This window comes from Panulirus ornatus, chromosome 2 (genome assembly GCF_036320965.1).
Source record: "Panulirus ornatus isolate Po-2019 chromosome 2, ASM3632096v1, whole genome shotgun sequence".
Classification (NCBI taxonomy): domain Eukaryota; kingdom Metazoa; phylum Arthropoda; class Malacostraca; order Decapoda; family Palinuridae; genus Panulirus; species Panulirus ornatus.
This window is the reverse complement of record NC_092225.1, coordinates 33,700,266-33,711,886: the sequence shown is the minus strand read 5'-3', so window position 1 is coordinate 33,711,886 and position 11,621 is coordinate 33,700,266. Positions and strand designations below refer to the sequence as shown.

Sequence of the window (11,621 nt, the reverse complement as noted above, 5' to 3'; positions counted from 1 at the left end):
GGTATACCGGGGTTGATGTGCTGTCAGTGGATTGAATCAGGGCATGTGAAGCGTCTGGGGTAAACCATGGAAAGCTGTGTAGGTATGTATATTTGCGTGTGTGGACGTATGTATATACATGTGTATGGGGGTGGGTTGGGCCATTTCTTTCGTCTGTTTCCTTGCGCTACCTCGCAAACGCGGGAGACAGCGACAAAGCAAAAAAAAAAAAAAAAAAAAAAAAAATATATATATATATATATATATATATATATATATATATATATTTAATTATTTTGCTTTGTCGCTGTCTCCCGCGTTAGCGAGGTAGCGCAAGGAAATAGACGAAAGAATGGCCCAACCCACCCACATACACATGTATATACATACACGCCAACACACGCAAATATACATACCTATACATCTCAATCTATACATATATATACATACACACACAGACATATGCATATATACACATGTACATAATTCATACTGTCTGCCTTTATTTGTTCCCATCGCCACCTCGCCACGCATGGAATAACAACCCCCTCCCCCCTCATGAGTGCGAGGTAGCGCTAGGAAAAGACAACAAAGGCCCCATTCGTTCACACTCAGTCTCTAGCTGTCATGTAATAATGCACCGAAACCACAGCTCCCTTTCCACATCCAGGCCCCACAGAACTTTCCATGGTTTACCCCAGACGCTTCACATGCCCTGGCTCAATCCATTGACAGCACGTCGACCCCGGTATACCACATCGTTCCAATTCACTCTATTCCTTGCACGCCTTTCACCCTCCTGCATGTTCAGGCCCCGATCATTCAAAATCTTTTTCACTCCATCTTTCCACCTACAATTTAGTCTCCCACTTCTCCTCGTTCCCTCCACCTCTGACACATATATCCTCTTGGTCAATCTTACCTCACTCATTCTCTCCATGTGACCAAACCATTTCAAAACACCCTCTTCTGCTCTCTCAACCACACTCTTTTTACTTCCACACATCTCCCTTACCCTTACATTACTTACTCGATCAAACCACCTTACACCACACATTGTCCTCAAACATCTCATTTCCAGCACATCCACTCTCCTCCGCACAACTCTATCCATAGCCCACGCCTCGCAACCATACGACATTGTTGGAACCACTATTCCTTCAAACATACCCACTTTTGCTTTCCGAGATAATGTTGTCGACTTCCAATCATTCTTCAAGGCTCCCAGGATTTTCGCCCCCTCCCCCACCCTTTGATTCACTTCCGCTTCCATGGTTCCATCCGCTGCCAGATCCACTCCCAAATATGTAAAACACTTCACTTCCTCCAGTTTTTCTCCATTCAAACTTACCTCCCAATTGACTTGACCCTCAACCCTACTGTACCTAATAACCTTGCTCTTATTCACATTTACTGTCAACTTTCTTCTTTCACACACTTTACCAAACTCAGTCACCAGCTTCTGCCGTTTCTCTCATGAATCAGCCTATATATATATATATATATATATATATATATATATATATATATATATATATATATATATATAGATATATATATATAGGCTGATTCATGAGAGAAACGGCAGAAGCTGGTGACTGAGTTTGGTAAAGTGTGTGAAAGAAGAAAGTTGACAGTAAATGTATATATATATATATATATATATATATATATATATATATATATATATATATATATATATATATATAGTGGTGATGTGAGAAGGAGATGGAGTGAGTATTTTGAAGGTTTGTTGAATGTGTTTGATGATAGAGTGGCAGATATAGGGTGTTTTGGTCGAGGTGGTGTGCAAAGTGAGAGGGTTAGGGAAAATGATTTGGTAAACAGAGAAGAGGTAGTGAAAGCTTTGCGGAAGATGAAAGCCGGCAAGGCAGCAGGTTTGGATGGTATTGCAGTGGAATTTATTAAAAAAGGGGGTGACTGTATTGTTGACTGGTTGGTAAGGTTATTTAATGTATGTATGACTCATGGTGAGGTGCCTGAGGATTGGAGGAATGCGTGCATAGTGCCATTGTACAAAGGCAAAGGGGATAAGAGTGAGTGCTCAAATTACAGAGGTATAAGTTTGTTGAGTATTCCTGGTAAATTATATGGGAGGGTATTGATTGAGAGGGTGAAGGCATGTACAGAGCATCAGATTGGGGAAGAGCAGTGTGGTTTCAGAAGTGGTAGAGGATGTGTGGATCAGGTGTTTGCTTTGAAGAATGTATGTGAGAAATACTTAGAAAAGCAAATGGATTTGTATGTAGCATTTATGGATCTGGAGAAGGCATATGATAGAGTTGATAGAGATGCTCTGTGGAAGGTATTAAGAATATATGGTGTGGGAGGAAAGTTGTTAGAAGCAGTGAAAAGTTTTTATCGAGGATGTAAGGCGTGTGTACGTGTAGGAAGAGAGGAAAGTGATTGGTTCTCAGTGAATGTAGGTTTGCGGCAGGGGTGTGTGATGTCCCCATGGTTGTTTAATTTGTTTATGGATGGGGTTGTTAGGGAGGTAAATGCAAGAGTTTTGGAAAGAGGGGCAAGTATGAAGTCTGTTGGGGATGAGAGAGCTTGGGAAGTGAGTCAGTTGTTGTTCGCTGATGATACAGCGCTGGTGGCTGATTCATGTGAGAAACTGCAGAAGCTGGTGACTGAGTTTGGTAAAGTGTGTGGAAGAAGAAAGTTAAGAGTAAATGTGAATAAGAGCAAGGTTATTAGGTACAGTAGGGTTGAGGGTCAAGTCAATTGGGAGGTGAGTTTGAATGGAGAAAAACTGGAGGAAGTGAAGTGTTTTAGATATCTGGGAGTGGATCTGGCAGCGGATGGAACCATGGAAGCGGAAGTGGATCATAGGGTGGGGGAGGGGGCGAAAATTCTGGGGGCCTTGAAGAATGTGTGGAAGTCGAGAACATTATCTCGGAAAGCAAAAATGGGTATGTTTGAAGGAATAGTGGTTCCAACAATGTTGTATGGTTGCGAGGCGTGGGCTATGGATAGAGTTGTGCGCAGGAGGATGGATGTGCTGGAAATGAGATGTTTGAGGACAATGTGTGGTGTGAGGTGGTTTGATCGAGTGAGTAACGTAAGGGTAAGAGAGATGTGTGGAAATAAAAAGAGCGTGGTTGAGAGAGCAGAAGAGGGTGTTTTGAAGTGATTTGGGCACATGGAGATGATGAGTGAGGAAAGATTGACCAAGAGGATATATGTGTCGGAGGTGGAGGGAACGAGGAGAAGAGGGAGACCAAATTGGAGGTGGAAAGATGGAGTGAAAAAGATTTTGTGTGATCGGGGCCTGAACATGCAGGAGGGTGAAAGGAGGGCAAGGAATAGAGTGAACTGGAGCGATGTGGTATACCGGGGTTGACGTGCTGTCAGTGGATTGAATCAAGGCATGTGAAGCGTCTGGGGTAAACCATGGAAAGCTGTGTAGGTATGTATATTTGCGTGTGTGGACGTATGTATATACATGTGTATGGGGGTGGGTTGGGCCATTTCTTTCGTCTGTTTCCTTGCGCTACCTCGCAAACGCGGGAGACAGCGACAAAGCCAAAAAAAAAAAAAAAAAACTATATATATATATATATATATATATATATATATATATATATATATATATATATATATATTATATCTAAGGAGCTTCCATGGTTACCTGACATTAGAAAGCAATCCGCTACCACACCCTTCACAACTAGCTTCACCCTCACCACTACCCTCACCACTACCTTCACCACTACCCTCACCACTACCCTCACCACTACCCTCACCACTACCTTCACCACTACCCTCACCACTACCTTCACCTTCGTCCATCATTTATTATAAGTATAGGAAAATTTATGACTACATAATTCGAAAGCTTCACACACCAAGACTAACCCACTGCCAAAATAGTGTACAAGAGATACTCCTGCCCACTTGGTTGTAAACTTCAAAGCAACGTTAACTACATCGTTGTGACTCAACAACTACTTTCCTCAAGACTTCTTGATGTCACTGTCCCATCATGTCGGCTTCCATTTGGGAAAAGATCGGTTTGTACGTCCTGCCTCATATGTTCCTTCCATTATGAGGAAATGTTGTGTAAGAGTGAACTCTTACGAAGGAAGTTAGGGAGGCAACATACAAGAGTAGAGAAAAACCTCTCAATAAGGGAGAGTAAAGAGAGGACTTGCTATACAAGAGTTTAGTGAAGGAACGCTTCATAAGGGAGTTTAGCGAGGGGACACACTCACCATACGGGAGTTCAGGGAGGGAACTGTTCGTAAGGGAGTTCAACTGAGAGACTCACCATAACACGTTAGGGAGAGGAGCAGAGCCACCATTACAGGCAACTGGTCATATGGGAGTTCAGCCTGAGTAATTATGACCCTAATGGTGGCAAGTCATGAGGTGAGGGAGACAACTTACACCATAATGGTGGCAAGTCATGAGGTGAGGGAGACAACTTACAGTGGGGACTATTTTCTAGGTGACCCAGAACGTGATCGAGGTTGACAGAGGTCAAGAGGACGCCAAGACCACATTCATTGTAAGTTGACCTGGCTGCCTATCCCTGTGCTGCCAACACCTGCCAGTAGCATGGTAAATAGGGCCCCATCCCTGTGCTGCCAACACCTGCCAGTAGCATGATCTGTAAGACTGCGTCCCTGTCCCAACACCTGTTAGTGGCACGACCCGTAGATCCCCGCTCCTGTGTCAACACCTGCCTGTGTGACCTCGCTCCTGTATAACATGGTTCCCCCTCATCTTTACATCAGCCACCTCATCATTCTGTCTGCCCAACCCCCTCATCTTTACATCAGCCACCTCATCATTCTGTCTGCCCAGATCCTCACTTCCCCTTATAGGCCATGTAGTGGTACAGAACTGCTGGGGATAAATCTATGTACATGTGAGTTTTGATTCGTCAGTATGTGCGTCGCCAGGAACGTGACGTAATAAATGATGTATCAAATATATGTCGAGATTAAGAGCAATATACCTGAGCATGGGTGATAACCATCAATATACCTGAGCATGGGTGATAACCATCAATATACCTGAGCATGGGTGATAACCATCAATATATTTGTGGTGGATGGTTAATATTAGTTCTTGGTTACATTTATTATCCTAAATAATGCCCGATATACCTATATCATGTACAGCACGAGTCCATTTGCAATATTTCTCTTATTCTATTCAGTTTTAACTTAGGATGTAATGTAGACTTCACTTGCCCAGTAGCCACACCATCAAATGACTGGGTTGAGATTTCAAGTAGAAAATTCCTTTTGCTTTCTCGGGTAAGATAACATAATTTTCTTATGCAAATTACGTTACATTGCAATCTTTCTCAGCTGCCACTCACCCTGCTGTTGCCAATGTGTGGGCAGCAGTACCATGCTATCTAAATTATTAACTCTTAACTCCTGTGCCACGATAAATATCATTGAAAATGTCAATATCAAATATACAAAGATTTGTAACATTATTATTATTGAAGGTTGATACAAATTGGGATGGCTTTATAGGTGATACAATTTGTAAACAGTTCCCCTTCTTGTCCTCGTAATAAGTTTATGATACGTTTGTTGCCAGACTCGTGCGCACCCGACCGACATTCGGGCAGTCACTTGTTTACCAAATGCCTTCCAAGTCACGTCTCTTCGTTGCATATCAACTGACTGTTATATTACTTTCTTGTATCTCCCCTGATGATGTGATTATTACACGAAAGTGCACTTGGGAACTTATCGTGTTTCTTTTCGCCATGGATTCAAAGGAATATATATATATATATATATATATATATATATATATATATATATATATATATATATATATTTTTTTTTTTTTTTATTATACTTTGTCGCTGTCTCCCGCGTTTGTGAGGTAGCGCAAGGAAACAGACGAAAGAAATGGCCCAACCCCCCCCCCCCCCCATACACATGTATATACATGATACAGCGCTGGTGGCTGATTCATGTGAGAAACTGCAGAAGCTGGTGACTGAGTTTGGTAAAGTGTGTGGAAGAAGAAAGTTAAGAGTAAATGTGAATAAGAGCAAGGTTATTAGGTACAGTAGGGTTGAGGGTCAAGTCAATTGGGAGGTGAGTTTGAATGGAGAAAAACTGGAGGAAGTGAAGTGTTTTAGATATCTGGGAGTGGATCTGGCAGCGGATGGAACCATGGAAGCGGAAGTGGATCATAGGGTGGGGGAGGGGGCGAAAATTCTGGGGGCCTTGAAGAATGTGTGGAAGTCGAGAACATTATCTCGAAAGCAAAAATGGGTATGTTTGAAGGAATAGTGGTTCCAACAATGTTGTATGGTTGCGAGGCGTGGGCTATGGATAGAGTTGTGCGCAGGAGGATGGATGTGCTGGAAATGAGATGTTTGAGGACAATGTGTGGTGTGAGGTGGTTTGATCGAGTGAGTAACGTAAGGGTAAGAGAGATGTGTGGAAAAAAAAAAGAGCGTGGTTGAGAGAGCAGAAGAGGGTGTTTTGAAGTGGTTTGGGCACATGGAGAGGATGAGTGAGGAAAGATTGACCAAGAGGATATATGTGTCGGAGGTGGAGGGAACAAGGAGAAGAGGGAGACCAAATTGGAGGTGGAAAGATGGAGTGAAAAAGATTTTGTGTGATCGGGGCCTGAACATGCAGGAGGGTGAAAGGAGGGCAAGGAATAGAGTGAATTGGAGCGATGTGGTATACCGGGGTTGACGTGCTGTCAGTGGATTGAATCAAGGCATGTGAAGCGTCTGGGATAAGCTATGGAAAGGTGTGTAGGTATGTATATTTGCGTGTGTGGACGTATGTATATACATGTGTATGGGGGGGGGTTGGGCCATTTCTTTCGTCTGTTTCCTTGCGCTACCTCGCAAACGCGGGAGACAGCGACAAAGTATATATATATATATATATATATATATATATATATATATATATATATATATATATATATATATATATATTCCTGTGAGTCCGCATGGACAATCACATGTTTACCCGTGGACTCACAGGAATATCTTGATCACGCGCAAAATTGAGATCCTTTCCAGTATATATATATATATATATATATATATATATATATATATATATATATATATATATATATAAGCATCGGGAGCTTCTGTGTTGTGTTGATCGGTAGATACAGGATTTCGTTTTTTATTACATATTTCATTTTTTTCTGTTTTCAGAAATAGTTTTTGTTGCTATCACTTGCCGTCGCATGTAGTGGTGCATGACTTCACAATACAGTGTTGTACTTACTGGTAGATGTACTGGCATGTTATAGTGCATACCTCACTGTACATGTTCTTCATTGATATGTCTCATGATTTTATGTAGTCACATTACTACGTGTTACATGTTTGATATGTATGCTTCTTATATACCCACCTTACCTTACCTTACCTTACCTTACCTTACCTTACCTTACCTTACCTTACCTCAACTTACCTCACCTTTCCTTACCTTACCTTTCCTACCTTTCCTTACCTTTCCTACCTTTCCTTACCTTACCTTACCTTACCTTACCTTACCTTACCTTACCTTACCTTTCCTTACCTTACCTTACCTTACCTTTCCTTACCTTACCTTACCTTACCTTACCTTTCCTTACCTCAACTTACCTCACCTTTCCTTACCTTACCTTTCCTACCTTTTCGTACCTTTCCTACCTTTCCTTACCTTACCTTACCTTACCTTTCCTTACCTTACCTTACCTTACCTTTCCTAATCTTACCTTACCTTACCTTTCCTTCCCTTACCTTTCCTTACCTTACCTTACCTTACCTTTCCTAATCTTACCTTACCTTACCTTTCCTTCCCTTTCCTTACCTTACCTTACCTTTCCTTTCGTTTTCTTTCCTTACCTTTCCTTACCTTACCTTTCCTTACCTTTCTTTACCTTACCTTACCTTTCCTAATCTTACCTTACCCTACCTTTCCTTCCCTTTCCTTACCTTACCTTACCTTTCCTTTCCTTTTCTTTCCTTACCTTTCCTTACCTTACCTTTCCTTACCTTTCCTTACCTTACCTTACTTTACCTTACCTTACTTTACCTTTCCTTACCTCACCTTATTTTACCTTACCTTTCCTTACCTTACCGTACCTTACCTTACCTTACCTTGCCTTACCTTACCTTTCCTTACCTTACCTTACCTTGCCTTACCTTACCTTTCCTTACCTTACCTTACTTTACCTTACCTTACCTTACCTTTCCTTACCTTACCTTTCCTTACCTTACCTCTCCTTACCTTACCTTACCTTACTTTACCTTACCTTTCCTTACTTTACCTTACCTTACCTTACCCTCCTGCCACAGGAGTCCCGTCTCTCCATGATTATGAGTCTGCTACAACACTGGTTGCCACCAACACCAACATAACGTAGTGGATGTGTGTCGTGTCTACGTCGAGAGAACGCAGGGCGTTGTTTTACATTATATCCGGAATGTAAGGTGGCGGGATATGTAATGTTTGGATGATGTACACAGCACAAGTGGAAGTGTTTGGATGATGTACACAGCACAAGTGGAAGTGTGTGTGAGACACGAGTTTGTCTGGAAAGTATGGTGTAGATCGGGTGATCACGTGTCCAGCGCTTGTCATGTAAATGCTATATCTCTTGAGCTGAAGTTTAAATGCTGTATCTCTTGAGCAGAAGTTACTGAAGTTTAAATGCTGTATCTCTTGCGCTGAAGTTACTGAAGTTTAAATGCTATATCTCTTGAGCAGAAGTTACTGAAGTTTAAATGCTATATCTCTTGAGCAGAAGTTACTGAAGTTTAAATGCTGTATCTCTTGAGCAGAAGTTACTGAAGTTTAAATGCTATATCTCTTGAGCAGAAGTTACTGAAGTTTAAATGCTATATCTCTTGAGCTGAAGTTACTGAAGTTTAAATGCTGTATCTCTTGAGCTGAAGTTACTGAAGTTTAAATGCTGTATCTCTTGAGCTGAAGTTACTGAAGTTTAAATGCTGTATATCTTGAGCTGAAGTTACTGAAGTTTAAATGCTATATCTCTTGAGCAGAAGTTACTGAAGTTTAAATGCTGTATCTCTTGAGCTGAAGTTACTGAAGTTTAAATGCTGTATCTCTTGAGCTGAAATTACTGAAGTTTAAATGCTGTATCTCTTGAGCTGAAGTTACTGAAGTTTAAATGCTATATCTCTTGAGCAGAAGTTACTGAAGTTTAAATGCTGTATCTCTTGAGCTGAAATTACTGAAGTTTAAATGCTGTATCTCTTGAGCTGAAGTTACTGAAGTTTAAATGCTGTATCTCTTGAGCTGAAGTTACTGAAGTTTAAATGCTATATCTCTTGAGCAGAAGTTACTGAAGTTTAAATGCTATATCTCTTGAGCTGAAATTACTGAAGTTTAAATGCTGTATCTCTTGAGCTGAAGTTACTGAAGTTTAAATGCTGTATCTCTTGAGCAGAAGTTACTGAAGTTTAAATGCTGTATCTCTTGAGCAGAAGTTACTGAAGTTTAAGGAAGGAATAAGCTTTCTATTTCTCTATGTGCGTTGGTGGTAAGTTGTCCAGTGCTGAGGGTGGGATGGGTCCAGTGCTGTTGTCTTGAGCATGTTTGGGTTGGATTGTATTGGGACGATCTTTGTTTCACTCTGTAGGTTTGGAATGTTTGTTGTTGTTAACCAGCCAATGATTGTTTTGAGTGCTTTTTTTTTTGTGTGTGGTTTTCAGCTTTGGTGTATTTGCTTTTGAAAAGGTGGAAGACCGGGCAGGTGAGGCGAAGTTTAAAGTGGAGCGAACGAATTGTTTGTGTAGGATATTGAGGAATTCTTTTTCTTGTCCAAATCTGGTGCCAGATAGTGTTCTGTGGGTTCTCCTTTTATGTTGATTCTTTTAGTGTAAGTAATGAATGTTATGTGTGCATCGTATTTGATGCCTGGAATGGTTGGAGATTCATTCAGACGGTGAGACTTTCCATTCAAGGTGTAAGCTGGACTTGTGTGTCCGTTTGGGGTCAAATGTGTTCGGAAACTTTCTATGATGCTTACATTCTGTTGTAGGTATATATATATATATATATATATATATATATATATATATATATATATATATATATATATATATGGACTAGCGGGCTAGTCTTAGTGTCTTCTTACAAGCACCACACACCAAACCAAACCTTGCACATTATTATTACTTTCTTCACACAAGATCTCTTGTCACCTCCTGTCTGCACGATCGTTTTATATATCATCATGATAGAGTTCTACAAATCTATGGTCCCTAGTCCTTGGCATGATGGAATGCTAAGAATGTTCAGGTTTCTGCCTGGCTCTACTGCCAGTGAGAGAGAGGGCTCTGGCAGTAGTAGTACCGGCTCCTCCTACGACCTTTCCCTCACTTGTGAGACCTTCCTCTTTTTCTGTTCACTATACCAACGGTCTCTCTAGTAACCTCTCCTCAGTTGAACACCATCTGTCTAGTGCCTCTCCTAATATCTTACTTCTCTCTGAGACACACTTGTCTAATGATGTTCTCACATGTCCCTTTTTCATATCTAACTATAACCTCCACTCACGATTCCGGTTGAAAGGTGGTGTTTCTGCTAATTCCAACATCAACACACCTGTTGCACGCCATAAGAACCTTGAGTCTCCAAACTTTGATGCTATGTGGCTAAGAGTCTGTATCCCTACTACCACACTTGTCCTCTGTGTCACCTATTGCTCTCCTAAATCTACAAGTTTTACATCCTCTTAAGCTCTCTAAACTGCCATGAGACTGTGACACCCGCAAGCTGAGATCCTCTACCTTGGGATTTCAACGTTCACCATAGGGAATGGTTGAATTCCTCCATTTTGGGCGGAGGGATTGAAGCCCTTCTCTGTTCTTATTGGTTTAGAGCAAATTGTCTCTCGTCCTACCCATATTCCTGACCGCTGTGACCACTCTCCTAATATTCTGGATTTGTTTTTCACTGTAACCCATCTGGCTGTAAGTACATAATATCGCCCCCAGTTGGTTTGTCTGATAACACTCTCACAGTCCCTTGTAAGCGTAAAGAGTGACACGTCAACCAAGTTGACTGGAATAACTTACGTAACCTAGGTAACTTCTTGTCTGACTTTCCTTGGGTAAATTACTGTGTCTTGCGAGGTGATGCTTCTGTCTTCGCCAAACACATAGCCATAGGTTACTCTTGCGGGAATGGAAGCATTTATTCCCTCATCCTCCAAGACGACCTCTTCATCCAATCCATGGTTCAACCGTTCCTGTTCTGACGTCATTCAGGCAAGGGATCACATCTGCTTACTGGGCTTGGGAAAATCACTTTCCCCCGACTCCTATTCAGCATTTATCACTGCCCGTAATCACATGTTATCCGTGAGGCGAAGCCTTCCTCTTCGTCATCCACTGTTAGGTCTTCCTGGTCTTTAGCTAAGGATGTTGCTAACAACTTATGTCGCTCTATCTTTCCCTCACTTTACAGTCAGACCGGTACTATAAATGTCTCTCCCGTAGACAAAGTAACTGTTTGGTTCCTGTTTCTCCTCTAACTCCATCTTGGATGACTCAACATTCCTTCACCGCCTGATGCTCTTCTTACTAATCCTATGCCTCTTCCCGTAATCTCTTTTCGGACTGTCAGAAAAGCGCTTTTCTCTCTGGA

General features: G+C 41.5%; 1 protein-coding gene across 4 annotated transcripts in view; it reads left to right on the top strand.

Annotated features, from left to right (window-relative positions):
* Nucleotides 1-11,621, top strand: part of LOC139756078 (uncharacterized) — a 226,996-nt gene that overhangs the window by 65,159 nt on the left and 150,216 nt on the right. For 3 of the 4 annotated variants that reach the window (XM_071675125.1, XM_071675115.1, XM_071675099.1), the window contains exon 2: nucleotides 4,454-4,513. The exons of the other annotated variant lie outside the window; for it this stretch is intronic. In XM_071675125.1, coding sequence (XP_071531226.1) covers nucleotides 4,454-4,513 — 60 coding nt within the window. The remainder of the gene's footprint in view (nucleotides 1-4,453; nucleotides 4,514-11,621) is intronic. 4 annotated transcript variants of the gene reach the window in all.